This window comes from Phymastichus coffea, unplaced genomic scaffold (assembly GCF_024137745.1).
Source record: "Phymastichus coffea isolate CEN01 unplaced genomic scaffold, Cenicafe_Pcof_1.1 PCOF00110, whole genome shotgun sequence".
NCBI classification, from domain to species: domain Eukaryota; kingdom Metazoa; phylum Arthropoda; class Insecta; order Hymenoptera; family Eulophidae; genus Phymastichus; species Phymastichus coffea.
Genome location: NW_026706921.1, coordinates 741,902 through 764,131, shown reverse-complemented (window position 1 = coordinate 764,131; position 22,230 = coordinate 741,902). Strand labels below are relative to the sequence as shown.

The 22,230-nt window shown below is 43.4% G+C and overlaps 2 protein-coding genes across 2 annotated transcripts in view; both read right to left on the bottom strand.

Annotated features, from left to right (window-relative positions):
• Positions 1 to 2,729: 2,729 nt before the first annotated feature.
• LOC131670415 (translocon-associated protein subunit gamma) lies at positions 2,730 to 4,178 on the bottom strand. Its single transcript, XM_058946008.1, has 4 exons — positions 3,941 to 4,178; positions 3,476 to 3,603; positions 3,274 to 3,365; positions 2,730 to 3,096 (listed from the first exon to the last, which is right to left on the bottom strand). Exons 1-4 carry the CDS (start codon positions 4,068 to 4,070, stop codon positions 2,898 to 2,900), a joined length of 549 nt encoding a protein of 182 aa, XP_058801991.1. The 5' UTR covers positions 4,071 to 4,178; the 3' UTR covers positions 2,730 to 2,897.
• Positions 4,179 to 6,144: 1,966 nt separating this feature from the next.
• LOC131670455 (kazrin) overlaps positions 6,145 to 22,230 on the bottom strand; it is a 39,581-nt gene continuing 23,495 nt past the window's right edge. The window contains exons 6-14 of the mRNA XM_058946062.1: positions 18,425 to 18,625; positions 17,749 to 18,094; positions 15,904 to 16,141; positions 15,101 to 15,380; positions 14,516 to 14,863; positions 14,325 to 14,448; positions 13,908 to 14,052; positions 10,435 to 10,636; positions 6,145 to 6,617 (exon numbers count right to left, since the gene is read on the bottom strand). Coding sequence (XP_058802045.1) covers positions 6,372 to 6,617; positions 10,435 to 10,636; positions 13,908 to 14,052; positions 14,325 to 14,448; positions 14,516 to 14,863; positions 15,101 to 15,380; positions 15,904 to 16,141; positions 17,749 to 18,094; positions 18,425 to 18,625 — 2,130 coding nt within the window. The 3' untranslated portion in view covers positions 6,145 to 6,371. The remainder of the gene's footprint in view (positions 6,618 to 10,434; positions 10,637 to 13,907; positions 14,053 to 14,324; positions 14,449 to 14,515; positions 14,864 to 15,100; positions 15,381 to 15,903; positions 16,142 to 17,748; positions 18,095 to 18,424; positions 18,626 to 22,230) is intronic.

Here is a 22,230-nt window from a genome sequence, read left to right as displayed (position 1 = left end):
CGAGTTCCGACCGACCTGCGATTTGCTGGAACTTCCGTAGCTCTTACGCTCTTGTTACACCTTGCAATGTTTCATTGTAAACGAAGACACTCGGCTACAAATCCTCATCGCTACAGTATTTTTATTGTTCACTCAAAAACTACAGGGAGACTAAATTTCAAAGCAGCTGGAACAATAAGAGCCTAGAGCGATTGCGAAATAACGGAAACACGCATCAAATAGGACACAAAAAGTAACAAACCGTCTCCCCGTGGTAATAGTTAATCACTTTGAGCAAAAAGTAACAGACAGTTCCGACAGGTCGCATAACATTAGTCGAGCGAGAGCTATATATGTATTTCGTCATTTGCGTCGAGCAAAAGGCAAAAGCAGATCAGAGAGAGAGAGAGAGCGCCAGCTTTCCCTTCCAGCCGATTTCGCGGTCTCGCGCGCTGCAGAAGCATTGACCGAATGCCAGAACTTTCCGACAAAGTGAGAATTATAAGAGACGAGCGCGTGGACACGCGCGTACACAACTTAACTGGCGGCTGGCCAGTCGCTAAAGTGCATCATCGAATCGGCAAAATACCGCAACTTTTTCCTCTTTCATAACATATGCTATTTTTATCGAAGTATCATAAGTGATAAAATATTAGTATATTTTATCGATAACAATTCGCGAATGTCTGTTTTTAGCAAGCTTGCCCTACTCAATCTTCCGAAATTCAGTAATACTATTGTACCAACTGTTAAATAACATGGGCCGCAATTAATCATCATTAATGATATTCCTCGTCTGGATATTAGTGCAAATCATATTATGAAAGTCATACTCTTTATCTTTATATCAACAACAAATATTGATTGCGAATTTTTTATCTCGCCGTCGAAACTAATATAAGTGTAAAAAAGTACCCATTGAACCAAACATGAACACTCAGAATGTTATAAATAGCCTATTTATAAATTAATCAATTCATTAATAAATTATTTAATTTAGCCAATAATAACACATAAAATACAAGTGTGGAGCATAAAAATTACATAAAATGTGAAATTACTATATTGAACGTGCCACAATTAGCAAATTTCTTCTCGACATGCTACAGCTAAAACTGTCGAACCATTAAAACCACTTATTATAATTCATTTGTTACAATATAAATAACTAAGGAATATTATGACTATTGTTCGCATTTATTTAAAAAGTAAATCAGTCAATACGTTAATAATTATTATTATCTGGAAATTGTATTCAAATATTTATATTTTTGTATATAATCTCTAGAAATAGTAATCACTTCTTCACTTTGAATAGAGTTCATAACTTTCTACCAAATTTTTAGGCTTCTACAAAAATTCGAGCTTTCAAGGTATTCAAACCAACCAATATAAGCTTTTCAGTAATTAGTTCATCCATAGTTTCAATAGTTGTTCATCCATTTAAATTGCATGCCCTATTTAAATTTTTGAAGTTATTCGATCGTTCTATAGCACGTAAATGTTCAATTTTTAAAGTTTATTAATTGAGTCACAAACACAGTGTATGTGTTATCATGCGTATACTTTGTTGTAATAAGTGCGATAAAAGTTATTCAATTATTAGATGCAGCTTAAGCACCCTACTAGGAGATTTAAACGTTTTTTCGTATTACTTTTAATGACAGACAAGAGGATTAACCCATAGCAACCGGCTGAACGCCGGGCTACTTACTATACAGGATCCTTCCGCAGTCGTCCTTCTTCCTTCACTTGCACTCCAAAAAGGTCATTTAACGAATATACAAATAGATAACTATTTTGATTGGTCATTCTCCCTGACTTCATTATAAAGCGACCGCCTCTACGTAAAAAAACTCATTCGCATTTTTTGAATGTAAAAATCTAAATAAATATGTTAATTCAATCGTAGTTAATCCTATTTCGATTTCTTCGATTATTAACATTTTCTCGTGTTTTATTTGCAAAATCAGCTAAACCTACATTTCGAAGTGTTTTTATGAGCATCGATATAATTTTTTAATCGGAAAGCAAATAATGTTATGGTTGTTCACGTTAATGCACAAAACGTATGAACGTTATTGCTGAAACTTAAATAACATAATATTTTGCTCTAAGAATTTAAACTTGTAAGAAAACACACGATAAAACGAGCGATTTCAATCTCTAAAATTAATACTCTGATAGATACTAGCATATTACGAAAGTAAAATGTGATTCAAGGGTACAGAAATAAGCATTTAAACATATTCATCTTTGACAGACGAAGCAATGCAAACCATCCTCAAAATCAATAATACAACATCACGCGATAATCTATCAATCATTTGTTGCTTCTGGCACAGAAAATTTAATGTATATAACGTTTTTGGGTGGTGGATAATGTATATAACGTTCGCCTCACTCGCGCGCCACTGGTTTTCTGCCAAATTTATTGTTCCGAGACGCAAATGCTTCCGACGAACCTCATGAAGGTTCACTCGTATTGAGGACTAGCTATTCATGGCTTGTCCGGGAATGAGAAATTTTGCGCTGCTGTGCAGACGTACTTGCCATTTTTCTCCGTGCCAAGACAATATTCATCTTTGCCAAGTCTTTACGTGAAGCAACAATTTGTATTTTATACCAAATTTCGAGAATTATGTCATTCTGTGTTTTTGTTTTCAATGTAAATCACTTGTCAGCATCCATGCACGATCGTTTCTCATTTGAAAGATAAAGTTACTTAAAGGATAAATTAAACAATATGATTGTAATTGTACTATAAATAAATTTTTATTTTCATTTCTCACCTAGTTATATATTTGTATAAAAAGATTCACTCAATAAAAAAATTTGAGCGAACAAAGTCTTATCACGGAATAACTTAACAAAAACATCTTGCAATCAGGAATGAGTGACAACGAACTAGAAGGCATTTACTGAGAGCCAGTGGACAGCAAAGCGAGAAGAGCACTTGCGGTACCGACAGAGAAAATGTAGTTAACAGCTGGCGAGAATGTTTTCAGAACATAGAATGAACAGATGATGACGAAAGCAAGAAACAGAGCATTGTTGTAGAAGATTGAGAAAGTAGTTGCTTCATAGTCAGCTACTTCGTTCTTTTTCCACAGAATCCTGAAAAACCATTGAAAAATAAGACTATTTCGTATGTGATGAAGATATGAGTTATGTGTATATTTTTTATAGTATTGTTGAAGATATTAATGTGGAGCTTTACAAAAAATATTCAAATAAGTTTATAACATCAAATAACTTAAGTGACAAATCTTCAATAGTTGGGATTTAAATTACCTCTCATCTTTCTCTTTACGGCCCATTTTCTTGTCTCCAGCAAGTTTGTGGCTCATTTCCCTAGTAACAGCATCTTCTCTCTTAACAGCAATCTGTAAATATTTTGATTAAAACTCCATAGTGTTTATACTTAAGATACTGTAGGAAAAAGTGTTGGTTTAATTAATGTCAATACAAATGCTCAGTTTGAATGAATGCATACCTTGTGCTTAAGAACATATTTTGTGTTTTTGTAGGCAAATGCCAATGCGTACGTACTGAGAAGAGTAATGAGAGCAAAAGAGATCAAATTTGAGTAAAGATCAATTAAGTGAATCCTCCAGAAAAGCCCTGCAATCAGTATTTTTTATGTAAAAGAAAATTACAATATTTCATGGATCCTGCTCATAACTATTTCGTGTTTTAAAACGATTTTTTTTTAATAAATGAACTCCGCAGTATTATATATTATACATATAATAGAAAAATAGAAGAAACATATGTTATCTCACAAACATTAACAATAAGTTACAAAAAGCTAACCTCAGTTCCAATAGAAAAAAAGTTGAAATACATGACTGAAACGTATTGACTAACTCGTCTAGGAGATCATAAAAATAGTAATTTAACTTTATTATTTTGGAAACTACTGAAAATTTTCAAGTAGAATAACGTAAATTGTACTTACAGATGGGAATGGCCGATACAATAAGGGCATTGCCGTAGAAAAGGGCTGACGACTTAGTAGAAACGTTCCTGGAGAAATCTTGGAGCAGCAGCTCCTCTTCCTTGGTAAAAGCCTTTGATTTTCCAGACATCTCAATAGATTTGCAAAGTTTTCAGCGAAAAGAAAGGAGCACGCGTTGCAATCAGATGAACAGTTTCAGCTGAGCCTGACAAGTGGCAAAACGAGCTTAGCGCATGCGCAATGAGACTTCCTAAAGCGGCGTAGCAAGCCCGCAACATGCGACGTGTCTCGAAAACACGTCACGATTGGAAGAGAGTGCCATCCGGAAGTACATGGAGCTGCCATCTGACGGATACCAAGGCTGAAGCTCTTATTCGATGAATTCGACGTGAGCTTTATTGATCATCTATCGAAATGAAAAATTAATCTTTTTATTTTTATTTTTATCAGACTTATTAATGATCAAAAATCAATCCAATTACAAGCTTAACGAAATAAAATTGCAGGAAGCAAGAAAAACGCAACGAGTTGAAGGCAATCAATTTATTTTCATGATAGCTTGGACATCGTGCACAAAGCACAATATTTACATAAACATACACATCCTGATTTTGCCAATACGCATTCACAATGTTTATACACTCGTTGGTCATTACCTGCACACAATAGACCAATAATTTCTTTAATTATTAACATAGTTGACAATCTCGGAACCTTTTTTCTGATATATTCATGTGTGATACAGTTATATTAGTTTTTTCATATAATATCTCTTTTTCTATAATATCACTTACGTCTGTATAATGTACAAATACAAGACTTACAATATAAGAATTCATTGGAAAATAAATAAAATGACAAAATGACTCGACTTACACGAAGGTATGTACGTATTACATGGCGTTGAAATTATACATTTGACTAGTCGTTTTAGCCCATATAAAACGACATCAATGAGCGAGAAAATTTTGTTTCTTCGTACACTAATTGTTGTTTCGCAATGTTTCATTGCCTTGATTTTTTTTCCATTTTATATCGCATCTAATTCCCGGTAACGAGAAATCGCGTTCAGCTAATACAATCGCGCAATACAATCTAATTTGTTTCGATTTGCGCCGATTGCTAAGCTTCAATCGCGTGATACCGGTATATCACTTTTTATATATTACTTCGTAAATTCATCAATTTTTAATTTATGCAAGCTGCCGTGAGTAATCAATTACAACCTGTATATATTTGCGATTTTTGGTTTTACACAGTGTTGAATAATTAAGTGCTAAAATACAGTCTTTTTAAAGAATTCATATACAATCAAAATGCAACAATACACACATACGTTTCATTTGGAAGCGTTTCCTTTTTTCTGGAGCACATTAATGAAGACGACAAAGCGATCGTCTTTTCGGCACATTTAATACTTGGTATGTTTTTTAATTACATAGATTGTTTTTACTGGCAGCATCGTACAATAAAATTTAAGCACTCTCCAATTGTTGCACGGATCTCGTTACATGTTACATATTATCTTTTCATGTTAAATATTATCTTTTCTTCCATTACATTTAAAATGCGTTTATCAGCTTCATCGGTTCATCGGTAATAATTGCGTTCTCACGGCCAATACAAACCGCTCAACCGCCCGCTTTCGCTTGCTCTTCCTATTTTTTAAATGTATTCAGATACGCATCCGAATAGATAATTTCCGTGGAAGCAAGCGATCTTTCTCGACAAAGACAAGACTACAGTAAATACTAGACGATAAATTATGTAATGCCTTTACACGATACGGACATAAGAGTTATCGTGCACGCTAAAAAATGCAATGCTTCGAAAAGCGCATACCTTTATGTACAATATTTAAAAAAATGTGCCCATTTGCAGTAGGACGTGCAACGGACGTTGCGCGCTTGCGAAGACTCATTTTCGTTTGTTTTCAACAGGAAGAGATTGCGTCAGACTTTATTCGAGATGAACAAACGATCATTTGTTTGCACGGCTCGCGGCCAAAGTGCTGCGAGTCGCGAAATACGACTGTCGCAGTCGGGAACGCTGCCTCCCTCTAGTCGATAAATTGGCATCGCAGCGCGGTGCTCCCGGTGAACCGTGCCGAGCCAACTCAGATAACTCGGTCGATCTTGAAGCTGGCAGGCTGCGACGCGGGCTCGTCCTTGGCGGACGCCGGCCAAGCCTCCTCGGCGAGACTGCCGTACCTCTGCACACCTGGAAAGCCGCGATCGGAGCTCTGTGGCGAGTAGTAGCCGGTCTGCAGCTGGTAGTAGCTGCTGACCGGCGACTGGTACTGGTAGTAATCCGGCTGGCTGGCGTTGCCGTAATAAGAACCGTAGTAGGTGGACGACGACGAGGAGTAGCCGCGCTCGCTCAGGCTGCGGTAAGGCCCCGAGTGGCCCGAAGGCTGGGGCCTGGCTTCTTGTCAGACCGGCGTGCTCACGACCGCGTTGCTCGCGTAGTCGATGTCGCCGATGCTCTTGACGCGCCGGTGGCGCTTCGTGCTGCCGGATATCGTGGCCGGTCGCGGCGGCAGCTGCGGCGGCGGCGGCGAGTTCCCGTGCAAGCTGCTCATGTAGGTCTGACTGGCGTGGCTGCCCGTGTCCGACGACGATGACGGCGAGGCCTTCTCGCTGCGGGGCCGCAGACCTAAAGCTCTACTCAGGGATCCCTGCAAAGTTGTCAGAATGTTAATGTTACGTACTGCCCCGGCGCGATCGTCGATTATATTCCGTTGCAGCGAATGCGATGCTCCGCGACTATTGGATTTGCTGCTACTGCAAAACGAACATTCGTTCATTGTCACAACAGTACCTCGAGAGTAGCAGCAGCAGCAGCAGCAGCAGCAGCAGCAGCAGCAGCAGCAGCAATATTTTTGATTGGTGCATTGTCGCGACCGCATTAGACAAGGTACGCGTGTCAATTTAAAATCCATTTCAAAGGTTTTAATAAATTAAAAGCTTCCGGGTTAATTAATAAAAAAATATTACTGCTCCCATTTGTTTCAAATGATATACTCATTCATTGCACAACATATAATCAAACACGTATTAATCATACAAAAGAAATAAAGTAAAAAATTGAAAACTGGAATACAATGCCGATTCCTAAACTGATACTAAATATGTTCTCAAAATAAATTTCCACGAAATTTCGCAAATGGAAGAATATTAATAAAAACGTTACCGAGCACAGGAAAACTGATTCGGAAAACTTGTATTCTTACTATTTATCATAATTTACAAGCAAATGTTACTACACGCTATGATTTTCATCATTGTTTAATGGTCTACCGTTAAAGGTAATTTACATGATTACACATGCTATAAATAATGTTTGCGAGCGCATGAAAATAACCACACCATGAAATATGGATAATGACATAGTTAAAATGCACGGTCAATAAAATGACAGCAAAAAGAAAAGAAAATGCTCGCTCTTTATAAATCCACATCAGGAGTTTGCCGAGCGTTAAAAATAGCTAGTCGCACTTTTGAAATCGTTAATTAAAAATAATCGCGATAGTAGTGATCATCTTCGCTTCCTTTTCGTGAAAAAGAGCATAACGCGTACTTGAAAACATTTCGATGAGCATGCATGATATAACGAATGACACGAATGGTACGGGCGGAACGTATAAAAATATGTATATGGCATACCTTTGGAAACTCCTTCTCGCAACAAATGAATAAATGAGAAAAGAGAGCGGACGTCGTGTCAATGGCATAACAAGAAAATATGTAGTATAGTCGTGGGAGGGATGTAAAGAAAGAATCAACAGGCCTCAGTTTTTGACATTGAAATCACATTATATATATTTACATTATTCTCTTGCATTTATTGGCTCCCTTCGTTATCCGTCGCTGAAAGCGTTTATTATATCGCGGGACGATCGATACTAAGCCGATGTGCAATATCGCCGCTCTCGTATATACCTTATGCTGCTCGTAGCTGGGTTTATTCAGTTTTGTCCTCGTCACTGTTTCTCGTTTATAAATAGCCAAGGATAGAGGACATTTCGTAATACACTTGAAAATTGAAAAACAGTTATATACAAAAGTTTCTTTGCCATTTAGCTTGCCGTTGTTTCTTCGCACGAGAATGGAAAAATTCATGTATCTACTATTTGCTTTATCTAAATACACAGTTGTAGCGCTTCTCGTAGAATATATCTATTAAGTACGTGTGGTTCGGCCATCCTTGCAAAGAATGGCACATAATTGATACCTTTCACCGTAGAATTCTGCAAAAGCTCGCGCGACAACGGGGAATCGAAAGTTTTAAATATCTACAGCGGTCGAATGACTTGAAAAAGAAAATATCGAACACAAGACGCAACTCGAATGGTCGAACGATTCAAAAGGATTACAAGTCGTTCCAAAGACTTGCGAAGCTCGAGAAGCTCGGAAAGTTAGAGGGCCAAAGCCCAACGGAGCTGAGCGTTTGCAGAAGCCTACGTTTATTTGTTTTCTATCAGTCTTTCAATTGTTATTAATTGTCGAAGCTCCGTATTCGGCGAGCCGCTTGTATTTAACTCCTTTATTATTGTTTACTTTGTCCTGCCCCACCGTTCTAATGCTACTGATAATGTAAATTTGCCTCTACATAAAATCTCGATGCGTACGATGCTCTATATTGAAAACGTATGCTCGCTCGAGAAAACACATAGCGATATACATTAATTACAAAAGTTCGTACAAAAAAACACTCGATTATATTCCGCGAACACACCTTGATATCTGTTTGATTCTCGTCGTTATTTGCCTGGCGCGGTCGCACTTGTATGCGCAGGGCTGAAGACTTTCCAAATTAACCGCAAGGAGCGTAATGGATGATATGACAAAGAGAGGTATATTGTGTGCGCTTGTCGCTCTGATGTGTGTGTGTGTGTGTGTGTGTGTATTTCGATTATTCGTCACACCGACGCTCGCTTCTACATCGATGCCGTTCAAGGAAAAACTCGGTGATGCTTTAAGCCGTCAACTGGCAGAGCGTCGTTTCATTCGCTCGCCGAAGCAACAACTCAAGACACTCGACTACATCCGCGAATGGACGAAAGCACAAAGGAAAGATACAAAGGACATTCCGCGCTGCATCGACGTCTATATGTACAAAAAGCGCATCGGAGAAATCCACTTGCGAGAGTTCGGAGACGAACGCGGCTACGAATGGAAGAGCTATGATTCGCGTCGAGCCAAATCGACCTGTTCGGCGTCGTGTCGCGGAGTCGGAATTGATCCGAGTGATGTACAAAGATGCCACGCTAAAGTGAAGCACGCGTGACATTTGCCTGCGCGTATGCGTGACGCGTACGCAACACTCTCGTTCTCTCGCTTTCGCGCAATGATATGCGAAAAGGATATGTGCCTCTTCGAGTCGCGCCCCGTCCGAGCGGCTGTTCCTCGTTGCCGCGCAAAGTTTCGCGCAGGCATGACAAGTCGGGATTGCGCGACGGCAAACTCGTTATCACGCGAAGCTATAAAATTAGCACATGCACAGAACCAGAGCAGCGGAGGCTTAATCCCCCGCGGAGATATGCCCAAAACAACAACGCAGCAACGACGCATCCGCCCGGAGACCGACCGATCGAGCGAGAGAGAGAGAGAGAGAGAGAGAGAGAGAGAGAGAGAAAGCCCCTTTGAATATATGTATGCACTGCCTCACCTTTCGCACAGATGTGCCGAGGGCTTTAAGCTCTTATGACCCGCCCATGGGTACTCGATAACGCTGCCTGCGGTTAATCAGTATCCGACTCAATACCCAGCGCCCGAATTTTCCAATGCTGCAAGGATAAACGTGGAGCGAAGCTCTGTGACCGCAAATCGGAGGATTCGCGCGAGCCAGCCGTCGGTGAATTCAGAGAGTTACCTCGGTGCCCGTTCGGCGATGCCGCTGTCGCTGTTATCGGTCGAATTTCGCCCGAGATTCAACGAAAACGGACATTCGCAGTCGCGAGACGGAAAGGTCGCGCTCTCGGAGCACGGAAAACTACTTCCCGCCTCCGCGTTATCGTACCTACGCGGCGCAAATGGAGCGCAGCTTGGAAAAGACACCTCGTTACCCGAGCGCAAATAACCGTTCTTCAAATTTCCGCGTGATCTTGGGGAAACGATGTTTTTCCCTCCTCGCTTCGCTCGATGTACTGCTGTAAATCTGAATATTTACGAGGAGCGAATGCCTCTTTATGGAAAAATACGAACGAGTAAATCGCTCGAGTTAGAGCAAAATAAAGAAATGCAATTTCTTGAAGATTCTCCGCGAGCGTTAATGAAACCTCGCTCCGCGCGATTTATCTTTCAGCCGTGACACTCGTTTTCAAGCCCTCGACTCATCCAATGCAATAATGATATAATGCATGTGAAGCACGACAATGAAAGCGCAAAAGAAAGGCGAGAAAGAGAAAGGATGCGATAAATGAAAGCACTCACACATGAGCATGACGAGAGAGAGAGGAAAAAAGAACTATCGACTACTTTGCGATACGTTACCCTGAGACTGGAGCGTCGTCGATCGATGGTCGTGATGCCCTGGTTCAGTGGGGGGTACATAGGTCCAGCGAGCAGAGTCGACGGCTGCTGCTGCTGCTGCTGCGCGTGAGTCCTACTCCCACGCCCAAGGCTGCCCCCGGCCACGAGGCTGCTCATCGGCCTGGCTGGACCTCCGTTGCGTGGCACCACCTCCAGCTGACCTCTGCGTAGGTATATTTACGGTTCATGCATGTCACGCGCTCTCGTTTCTTTTGCGCGAATAGTCGCTTCCTAATTCGTTTTTCTTCTTTTTTTTTTCTTCTTCGTGCTCTCATTGCTCATTGGATTAGACCGGCCCCTCGAATCGCCGACATAACGCGCGTCGAACAATCAAATCGGGCACCGCGTTTTCAATTTCGACGTGGGGACTGAGCAAATCCATTGGGCAAATCAGCGCGGACGCGCGCGCCTTGTTGCTTGAAATAATATATAAATACTTCCATCAGAGCAAAATAAATATAGAAAAGCACCGCGACATACACACACGTTTAACGATGATAACAAAAGCGAGCTCTGCAGCGAATCGCCGGTTCACTTGCGAAGTCGCGGGCGCGCTGACTCTACAAATATACGATAAGTAATTGACTGGTTTCTGGTAAGCGCACCTCGTCGACTGGCGTCTGTTCAAAGGTCGCGGAACGATTCGCGAATCGCTGCAGTTCGCGTGGAAAAAACGTATGCCAATTATACGTACTCGCGCTCATATGCAAATAGGCGTATATTAGGTAGAGATAAATATATCGAATAGCTAGTCACAACATAGATATATAGATATATATATGTATATGTATAAATATACATAGGCAAGCATTGTGTGCTCCATCGACGGGAAAAATGGATAAGAGAGAGAAAGAGAGCAGTAGGACAATGGATATTTACTGGGCTCTAATGCCTCGCCGTGCCTTCCTTCCGCTCCACCTCATCCCTCGCTTTATCTTCATTTGCCCTGCAAGTTTACTGACTTCCCGGCTGCCGCTACTTTTTTCTCCGCTCGCCGTGGCACATAAATAAAGCGCCGAGGTGTGCGCATAAGTTCTAGCAGGAGACGCATTAGAGCCGAGCGATGATTTTTGCTTTCTATTTTTATTCTTTGGAAAGTAACATCGATAACCAAGTTAAACACACAGACTCTAAGTTGGGACAGAGGAAGATTATTCTTGCATTTTCCGAAGGGAACGTCCAAGTAGAGACATGGAAGTGATAGAACTGAGGAAAGAGGGAGTGCATATTACACTCGAACGACCAAAAAAGCCGGCAAGGCTTTTAATGGCTAGTTCAATCAATAATAAATATTCAATAACAAGATGGAAGAGGAAGAGATGTAAAAGGGAAGAGGAAGAAAGAAGAATTAGAGGTGCGTACTGTACAGAATATATAGCGCAAGTGCAGTGCAGGCAGTAGCGCGGGCTGTGGCAGCTGTGGGCTATGGCTCAAGCTACGTAATTACATATATGTATATATCTACGTACATACATACATACATATACATAATAAGAAACAAGTCGTAACGAAGCGAGAGAGAGACAAAAAGATATATACAAAAATTGGTTTAACATTTACATAGACAGATTAAAAACGTCTTCTTTCAATTTCATCACGTTTTCCCGATATACGAAGCTCTGCCGTGTATGTCAGGATTGGACAAAAAATACGAACGTTTCGTCGGTGTAACTTATTCAGGTAGGTGTGGACACCCTCAGCGAGTGTTCTTGTTATATTGATTGTTCGGATCATAGTAAAAATAAGAAATACAGATCTGATCGTGAACAAACCAAGGCGTTGTCTCTCAACTGCTTGTTTCGATATATAATCTTTACAGAAGGCTCTGTTCAATTTGACGTAACGTTAATGACCATAGATGGCAACTATTTTCTTGTGAGCGTGAATTGTAACACTCTCGCCGGAGGAATCGAGACTATTAGGAGTCGTAAATTGCCATAAACGAGAACGATCGACTGAGAGAGAAAGAAAGGGAAGGAGAGAGAGAGAGAGACAGAGAGAGAGAGCTTATCAACTGCAATAGTGTATCGATATATATAGACTGATTGCATATACACAGCGTAAATCTCATAATTTTCCCCGTTTTGTCGTTAAGCGTGTTTTGGCTTTTGCTTTTTGTACATGTACATACATTATATACGTTGAGGGAGACCTTGTACATCAATTGTCGTCGCAGACGTTTTCTTTTACTGTTTGTACCTACGTGTGTGTAGTCCTGGTGTTTCGCTTGTATACAACAATACATATCGAAGTATTTATATATATATATATCATTCGTACAATGAAGCAAGTACATGAACGCTTAGAGTTGCTTTCTTAATAAATCGCACTGACTTATGTAAAAAATAGACGATCGCCAACATATCTATCTCAACCGTGAGTATTTTCTTTAGACACGGAGCGAACGGAATGAAAAATTTGCTTGAGATCGTCGTCCTGTATCCGATGAGCATAATAGAGGACGAGAAAAGCCATTTGGCGCAAGAACGGAATGCAAATATCGAACGCGGCGAGCGCTCGCGGGAGAGGAAATCTATTAAAAAAGCAGGACAATTCTGCGAGCTCGATAATCCGCTCAGCGCGAAGAGCAGGTAGACATACGATCACCCATTAGCCTGCGAAACAATGATACGGCTTTGCTCGTCCGCCATGGCGTGCGATCAATATCCAGTCGAGTGGTCTCGTCGTGATCGCGGAGTGAACGGGTTCTGGGACTTTTGCTCTCTTTCTCGCGAGCGTCGCAGCTGTCTCTCGTCACCGTCCTCGACCATCGCGCCACGGAGGGTCAACCGAGCCGCGCGCGGGGATCGCCTGAGTTTTGAACAAGAAAAAGGGAACGCCGGACAAGGGAATCGGAGGTGCGGCAAAGAAATCCCTTTGAGAAATGGAGATTCTCCAACGGTGTCGCGCTACTTCTTCTTTTGTATTATACTATGGCGGGATTTCCATTGCGCGCCTTCGTTTTTCGAGTTTATAGGCATTCCGTATTTGCTTCCCTTTGTTTTACCAGCGAGAATCGTACGAGGATTCAGCCTCTGAAAAGAACTCGAGTTTCTTTCCTCTTTTTCGAGCAAAAATCGACGAACACGAGAGAGAGAGAGAGAGAGAGAGAGAGAGAGAGAGAGAAAACGCCGAATGCGACGCAAGAGGCTGCGAGCGACCCATCGCTCGAACGACTATCGTTCGAAAGAAAGTGCTCGGAGAATCGCACACTCATATGGTATATGTTTGCATCGTTATCACTGTAGCAACATCGTCGGCTTTAGAATAAGCAAAAGTATATGATATCACACTGAATGACGATATTACTGCACACGAAGAAACAGATTGCGAATGGAGGAGATATCGTCGAAAGGAATGTTGGCTAGTGATGGGCAGCGGCTCAGTGAATAGCATTATCGAGGACGACTTCGGTATTCCGGCAGACCGCGTACCTTGCCGGCAGTATTATGGACTCGAATTCCGCGGTCAAGTGTCGACGGATCATGTGTTTGGCCGGTGGTATTCCCAGCGCCGTCGCCATCGTGTCGCCTGTGAACGATGGTTCGAGGACCACCAAGGCCCCGTGGACTCCTGAATCTGTTGACAAGAACATTGCAACGTTTGGTCGGCCAGCTCGTTTCAGTTGAACTGGGATTGATAAACCGAATCGTCGCGAGGCTTGAGACACGAGTTGATTATTATAAGAAAAGAGATGGCCCCTTGGTAATGGCTTATCAAGTATAAAATCGAGCGGATACACGTATAACGAGGGTGCAATAAAGACGCCGAGAGAGCATCAAAATTGAAAGACGCTCTCGCTCTTTATCGCCCGAGTAGGTATAGTCGGCGAGTGGCCGGGGGAAAGTTACCTTTCAAGTTATCAGCATATTCACCGAGATCGATATTCCTCGCCCACTTAATAAGCCTCTGATTGGTCCAGACAAGGGGGTCCGCATCCACGTTTTCACAACTGTGTCTTCTGACGGCGAGTGCCTGTGTGGGCGCCGTCGATAAATCGATAAGGGTTTTCTTTGAAAAGCAGCCGACGTCAGAGACCTACCTGGCGATCATAGTTGATCATTCTAAGCAAATTGACTCCGTGCACGATGCTGGCCTGATGGAACTTCCTGGTAACTCCGAGCAACTTCTCCAGCTCCTTTTTGCTCAGCTGATCGAGCATGCGCGCGTCGACCATGTTCGTGGCGAAGCTCTCGGCATACTGGGCCAGCCCCAAGTCTGGCAGCCACTCGCTGCTGACCCACGTGTGACCCAGTTGCGCCATGCACGGATAGCGCACGAGGTTCGGATGGCGATGCTCCTCGATCGCCAGTCGCAGCTTCTTGCGGTGCAGCGGGTGCGTCACGCCGAGGCCGGCCTCCAGTTCTGCGTCGCTCAGCTCCAGCAGCACCTGTTTCCGCGGCCAATTAGACCAATCGCATCCCCGTGCACGAGCGTTTTTTCCGCGACTCGCGAAAAGCACAAGCCGCGAGTGTTGGCGTCGACGCTTTCGTGGAGTACGCTCGATCGAACGAGCTGCCTCTCGGCTGGAAAGCGTGCCGCGACGTCTGACCACAGCGCGAGCCTTCTACTAGCCCGTTGAGCACTTCCAGCGCTCAACTTGACTCGAGCGGGAGTCTATACCGACCTTGCCGGACTTGACGTTCTCGGCGCACTTCGGCCCGTACTGAGGCATGCCAAGCGCGACCTCGAGCCAAGCCAGAACAGTGGGAGCTCTCCAGCGCTCCATGGGCACAGAGGCGGCTTCCCTGAGCAGTCGCAGCTTCTCGGCGTAGCCCTCCTCGGTGAGGGGCGACCAAGAGCGATAGGGATCGAACGCCTCGGCTGCGGACTCGCTGCCACCGGCGCCGCCAGTCAACATGCCGGAACTGCTCGTCGCCTTCCGGTGCCGGGAGCGCGCGAACACCCTGTGTGCACGCGCATTGTGTCATCAGCGAGGCAGCCTCCTCCGTATCGCCGTTCCCCGACTTTCGTCGGCGTCGCACCTTCCCGAACTATGCGCTTCGTTCGATCTGGCCCCGAGTGGAGTTCGGACTGCGTGTACGTTTTTGACGATTCGCAATGCGCTTTATTCGCTCAAATTCTACCGGATTTGCATTGGTTTTTTCGAATGTTTTACTTGCATACACTGTCGGTACAACGTTATTTGGCATCCATGTCATGGTTAATTCAATGAACGAATAAGCGTTTGATTCGTGGGATGAGGATTGCTCCTGTTGCTTCGGGCAAAAAGCTGCGTTAGCGATCCGTAGACAAACAATTCGATCACATAGAGTATCTGACGTACTTAGAGTTGCGTAAAAGTTAACGAGTCCAGTGACTTGTTAGATCGATTCGGAAATCGCGATAGCTGATGACAGTGCCGGGCGTATGAAAGCTCTTTGATGAGCGTAAACCGCAGCATAGGGCATTGAAATAAAGAGAACCTACCTGGATATAGATCCCCAGGTGCCACCTCTCGTAGCGGAAGACCTCGAGTGCACGGTCTGAGGTATGAGCGGGGTCGGATGCGAGGACTGCTGTCCGAGCAATAGCTTGTTCCTCTTTGGCTCGGCGTCCAAAGGACTGGAAAGCTGCTCGACCGAGCGCGACAGCGACGAGTTGTCCATCGAACGCGAGAACGCGTTCAGTGGCGACAGCGTTGGGCTGCAGTCCTTTGGTGTCGTTGCTGTGAACACAACAGGCGAATCTATGGAGTCATCGTTACACTTCATTATTGTTTCTACGACGAACGACGACGACGACGACGACGACGACGACGACAACGACGACGACGACGACGACGACGACAACGACGACAACGACGACAACGACGACAACGACGACAGCGACGAGGAAGTTGTTTCGCTTTCTCTCTTTACGTTTTGCAGCGCGCCATAAAGAGCACACATACACACACACCTTTTACGTGCCACGCGAACTGTCGCGTTTTCATACTTTTATGGGCATGCTCATGCACGGCAGCTGTGACGCACGGCAAAAGAAAAAAAAAATGAAGCAGGCACGCACGCACACATACACGCGCGCGTGAGAGTGAATTTTTCAGCGAGAAGCAAGGATAAAGGTCAGCCCGCTCGGCGAACTTCCGAGCTCGTTCGAAATCCTCGTTCTCGAGCGAGCTAACAAATCTAAAATGCACTTGAGTGTCGGTCGAACGAGCGGAAAGTAAAAAAAAAAAAAGAAAAAGAAAACGCGAAATTCGTAGGTGGCCTTTTTGGGGTGGCCCCATTCAATTAGCCATAACAGCCGAAAGTTCGCCGAGCGGAAATGAAGGAGGAAATAAAGCTGACGGTGGCTTTCACACGTTTACCCTCGCGCGCAATGGCTTTGCGACTTGGTTTTTTAAGCGCGAGAGCAAGACTTACATTGGTACATGAGGGGCGGCGCCACCGTTGACGACGCCAAGCCGACGCTGTCCACGTCGAGACTGCTTCCATCGAGGGTTATCGTCGGCGTGCTTGGTCGACATACATAGGCTATACAGTGGAGGGGTACAGTGGGTTATGAGTGAGTACTTTTTTTTGTCTTCTTAGTCTGCGACTTGGCCTTCACATGACGCTTCGCGTGTTGTCTACGCGAACGTACGAGAAGGGGCTTAGCAATTTGCACGCGATTTATAAATATACATGTGCGCGTGCGTGTCAGTGTACGTTCTTTATGTTGCTCTGCTCCATTCTTTTTCTGATCTACTCGCTCGGAATTGCCGATTGAAGCGCTGGAGACCTTTTGCCGCGACTGTACTCGTCTATATGTTGTATTGTACGCGCGTTTTGACATGCTCGCGAAGTGCCATTGTTGGAACGCTCTCTGACGATACTCTCGTGCGAAATTCAATATGATATTGCCAAAAGGCTATGTTATTGTTCGAGCAAACTAATCAGCTCGAGAGGAGAGAGAATGATAGCTGTGCACGTGAACGTAAACGCATGCATTTCTCCAGAAGGCACTTGAAAACCTTTTTTTTTTCTTCGTGTTTGTTCGTGATTTGGCAAGGGAGAACGATTGTCTTGCCTAACGGAAGCGCAAACACATTACACAGCATACAGCTCGGTGATAAGTGAAAGTCGTTTGCAATTACCAAATGATGTTTTCAATGAAACAAAGTAGAACGAACCGATTGTAAGTTGAAAACATGATATGATCATTCGGTAAGACACTGAAATTGTGAACGATTCTTGAGTCGCGAAGAAAACACTAGGCAAAGCCAGGTTGGATGAGAGTCGAAGAGTAAAATCAGAGGGCAGGAAGAAGCGTCGTAAAGAGCAATCCACTCACCATCGGTCGTCGAATCCGACAGATTACCGCCAATGCTGGTTGCCCCGCCGCTCTCTCGGTCGCTGGAGCCTCTGACCCCGCTGTCGGCGCTGCAGCTGCCTCTGTCCCCGGCTTGACCCGCATTCGCGTTGCTCGCGCTCAGCGGCACGGCGCTTCCGACGACGAGCTCGTTGGACGAGCCGCCGTGCGCCGCCTGCGACGACGACGAGCCGAGGTGGCCGAGCAATACGCCGCTGCTGCTTCCCGCGCCCGGAGTCGCTGCGCCGTTCACGCTGCCGCGCGGGAAAGACACCAGCGACTCCTGGTCGCTCAAGCAGACGCCGCGCTCGGTCAGTTGACGTTGCAGCTGTTCCATTGACAAATAGTTTGGACTTTTAAATTCGTGCCCTGCTATGTCTGCTTTATTCTACTTGGATACATTCGCAAGACTTCGGGAGGGAAGGACAATCGGGTTTTTACGCTCGCACAGCTGACAACTGATTCGCCGCAGTGCTTCAGTTATCAGCAGCGGTAAAGCCACTGAAAGTTTGCTAGGTCAGAACGCCGGCTGGTACACCAACGTTTCAAAGCTCGCGCGTCAATTCAGCGTAAAATCAGAATTAGACAGCGAGCGTGGCAGAATCTGCGGCTGTTGGAGTTCAATTCGAAGCTAAGCGAGAATAGCAAGTGCTCGTACCTCTTTTATAGTGGCGTGCGCGTGAGCCAGTGCGGCTTCCTTGTCGGCGAGGTTCGCCGCGAGAGCGAGGCTGCGGTCGGCTTCGTCGCGGGCTGCTCTTATCAAGCTCCAGCGCTCTCGTTCCCGTTCTATCTCGCGTTCTTCAGCATTCGCTCCTGGCTGTTGCATCCTGCCCAGACTAGCTTCGTTTTCTCGCATTCGCTACAAACGGAATACAATTGATTAAATACGTTTTTCCTTTGTCGAGAAATATGTTGGTTATTTTATCGAATCTTTTGCAGCATTTTCTCTATTATGTTTTTTCTTTTTTTTCAAAAAGTACCTACATTACATTATTCCGATAAATTTCTTGATAAGTAAATTCAAAAATAAAAATTGAATGGCAAAGATCTCGTAAGAGTCGATTAAAACATCATTCGACTCAGCTATCAAAAGCTTAATTTTCTACTTAAAGCTAATTACGTAAAATGGATGATGGGCAGCCTCGAGTGTAGAAAGAAAATAAGCACTGAAACAGTGCTGCTGCAAACGCCAAAGCGTTCAGGCGTCATTCTGTGTATTCGTTGGTGACCGGTAATTTATATTGTCATCGAAGGAGGTACTTTAGAATATATCACATTGATTTTAAAACAAACTGCACAATAAAATAAAGCTTTACGAAAAATACCGAGAACACCAGCACCATGAAAAAATATAGGCAAATCATTCCTTTACATGAATTTTTTCGACGATAGAGTGGGTAAGTGGCGAAGAATAGGAGCCACCCACCATCGAGTAGAGGATTGCTAAGGACCCAATTCCAGTAATTAAACGTAATGAGTACACTCTTGGTATCGGTAGCTGTAAGTTCAATTCTGATTTTGGAGCGAGCAAATTGTGACAAAATCGATTTATTAATGGTCGAAATGGTAGGTGATATAACAGGTATTTGCGTGAGAAAAATAATGAAATGAGAAAGCCGTCGTAATACTGCACAAAAAGTGCGACTATCAACACGGAAACTTACTCAGAGAAAGTAAATTTCAATGTCTTCTAAATCGAAATGATTGTTATTTTATAATCATATCTTAAATCTCAGCACCTACGACATCAATAATGGCAAGCAAAAAGGTAAACGAGCGCACATGTCCTTTTAATTCTTACAAGTTTTACAGATTTGTTACGATGCAAGAATGAACAATTGAGGTTTATGGCCCAATGCGGTATAGAAATTCCATTGATCGCAGATTTCAATCAGTTAAAATATGCCTCTCCGGTATAAACATAAACTTCGAGTTTTAAAAATGCATTATCCTGAAGATATTTCAAAAGCCATTCATTCTGTGAACATTGTCGTCTCGATGAATGACGTAAAAGTGGTCGATGTCATCGACAAGGATCTCTCGTTTAAACAACTCTAAATAAAAGGACGTGTCATTTGTAAAAATATTCCTTCCCAAATATACACCTCGGAATTTCCAAATTTCCTTCTACAAAAAATCGTATATATTTTGGATGCATGATCCTTTTGTGTCATCAACGAAATTGTATGAAAAATAATATACGTAGTTTATTTTAATTTTTTAAGTAATCACATGTATTGCTGCTTTTGCCGAAAATCAAAGTCTATCAGTAATTAAAAAACTGAAAAAAATCGTATGAAATGACTGTGATAAAATCTATACGATAAGTAAGCAAAGAATATATTTGCGTAATAGTATTTTATAAGTCAACTCATCATTTGATATAAAAACACGAGACTCTGAATTAAATATGTAAAAAATATTACATGTAAGGACAACTAAGGGATTAAAAGAGAAAATGACAGGGATGCCAACCCCATAAGTTACCTCCCAGCGTTCTCTTCTCGACGGTAAATAATACAAATGTACTACAAGGAGTTCCTTCTTTCCTCAAACAGCATCAAATGAATTTTGAGAGGAAGGAGGGTGACGCCTGAGGCTGCACCGATATCCTATTAAACCAAGTTGATTATCCACTCTCTCCCTTTCGGAAATGATTTCAGAGCAACAATCATAGCATTCGCGTAAGACGTTCTTGATTAGTCTGATTACGCGTCGCAATCCAACGACGGGATTACCTCGAGTGCTGCAACTTCCAAACAATGAGAGCCGACGCGAACATACCGAAAGTTCGCGGAGGTAATTGCTTTCTGGAAGCCGATGGAGTGCCGCACTTTGTGTACGTTTATGTTATCTCGCTCTTCAAATTGTCAGTCAAAGAATATCCAGACGAAGATTGAAACGTTGAGCGCGCCGGCAGAAGCAGAACTCGCTCGCGACACAAACGACTTTCGAAGAGTCTCACGCCAATTTTCCATCCGCGCAGCCTAATTTCTCCAATCCGTTGTGTCGTCTGCTCGAGGAAACGCTAAGCGGAGAAAAAAAATGCATATTTCATCGGTTCGCCCACGCGATAAATACTCTCCCTCGACGACCTTCTGCTTATCCCCAGACGAAGACGGTGATAATCCTCAGGGGGAGAAAGTTTACTAGGGTGGCGTCCCTTTTTTTCAACGCACTCGCTAGCTCTATTTATTCTCTTTGTCTTGTCTCGCGTGAGTCGACTTTCGCTTTCTCTCTTTTTATCCGCGCAGCATTATATTTTTCGATCCCGCGAAGCTGCTTGCAGGGTTCGAGCCTGTGATAATAAGGGATTACGACTGTAAGTGAACTTTTATTAGGGAACTTACTTTGTAGTTATGTTTGTTGTGCTTATCTTGTCGAGAGAATTTTGAAGAATTAAAAGAGTAAGCTTCCAACGACATACCATTGTACAAATTTAAAAATAATATTCGTTAATGTCTCTATCTTCACGAAACGATGTATTTATGAACAAGATAAGCTTTCGATTGTTATAAAAAAAGAAAACGGATAAATTTGAACCTTTATAAAAAATAAATAAACTGTAACCTTTATAAAATTAAGAATATTTGATGCTACGAATTTTATCGAGGTGAATTCTTACGAGGAATATTTCAAAGTTATTTGGAAAACAGTGAAAAGCCTATAATAGAGTATCACGTCAGAGCACGGTGCTTGGTAGCAATTGGAAACTTCCCGCAACATTGGCTTTTCAGTATTCCCTTGGCAGCCTGTCAAGTGTGCAACTCGATTTGCCGGGGCATCGAGCGACAACACGCCGATAATGAAAAGTAGCAGCGCGTAGCAGCGCTATGACGGAGCGAGTGTGCTTTGACGCAAATTAAGCTCGACTTTATCCAGGCAGTAGCGGAGCGCAGCATCTTTGCCGGGCCGAAGCCGCCGGCTTTAAAAATAAAAAAAAGGGAGAGGCGAAGCAGGAGCGCGGTAGAAGGATAGGGAAGTGAATCGGAGGCGACGGGTAATTGACGGGGCGCTTTATCGCCGGAAAAATCCCCGTGGATATGTCGGAGCCGAGTTGCAGTTGACAAGGCTTTTCAAAGCCTATCGGCGGCCGCTTCATCGAGCCAAGCCAACTCTGTTCGATCCCCGAAATCTATAGAGCAACGCGTCGATGCCATGCGACTCTTCGGATATCTTCGCCAACATCTCTTCCTCTCCACCCTTTTCTCCGCTCTGTTTTCACTATCATCGCTGACACATGCCGTATGTATCAACTGTTTCATCCATTTTCCCCGCAAAAAATTATCGCTCGGCCTCCGGCTCTTTTCACTTCGAGGACAAATTGGCATTTTTTTTCGTTTATCATTGAACTGCTCCATCGACAAAGGCTTCGCTATGGAAATGTTTTCCCATCGGCGAAGTGAAACGTCAATTTTTCAAACCGAACAATTACTTATATGGAGATATATTTGAAAATAAATT

Bases quoted from the DNA above. Each gene is read 5' to 3' on its own strand.
- LOC131670415 (XM_058946008.1), bottom strand. From the start codon at position 4,070: ATGTCTGGAAAATCAAAGGCTTTTACCAAGGAAGAGGAGCTGCTGCTC. The intron at 3,604-3,940 runs GTAAGTACAATT...TACTGATTGCAG, and splicing joins TGTATCGGCCATTCCCATCT to GGCTTTTCTGGAGGATTCAC. The intron at 3,097-3,273 runs GTAATTTAAATC...ATGGTTTTTCAG, and splicing joins CGTAAAGAGAAAGATGAGAG to GATTCTGTGGAAAAAGAACG.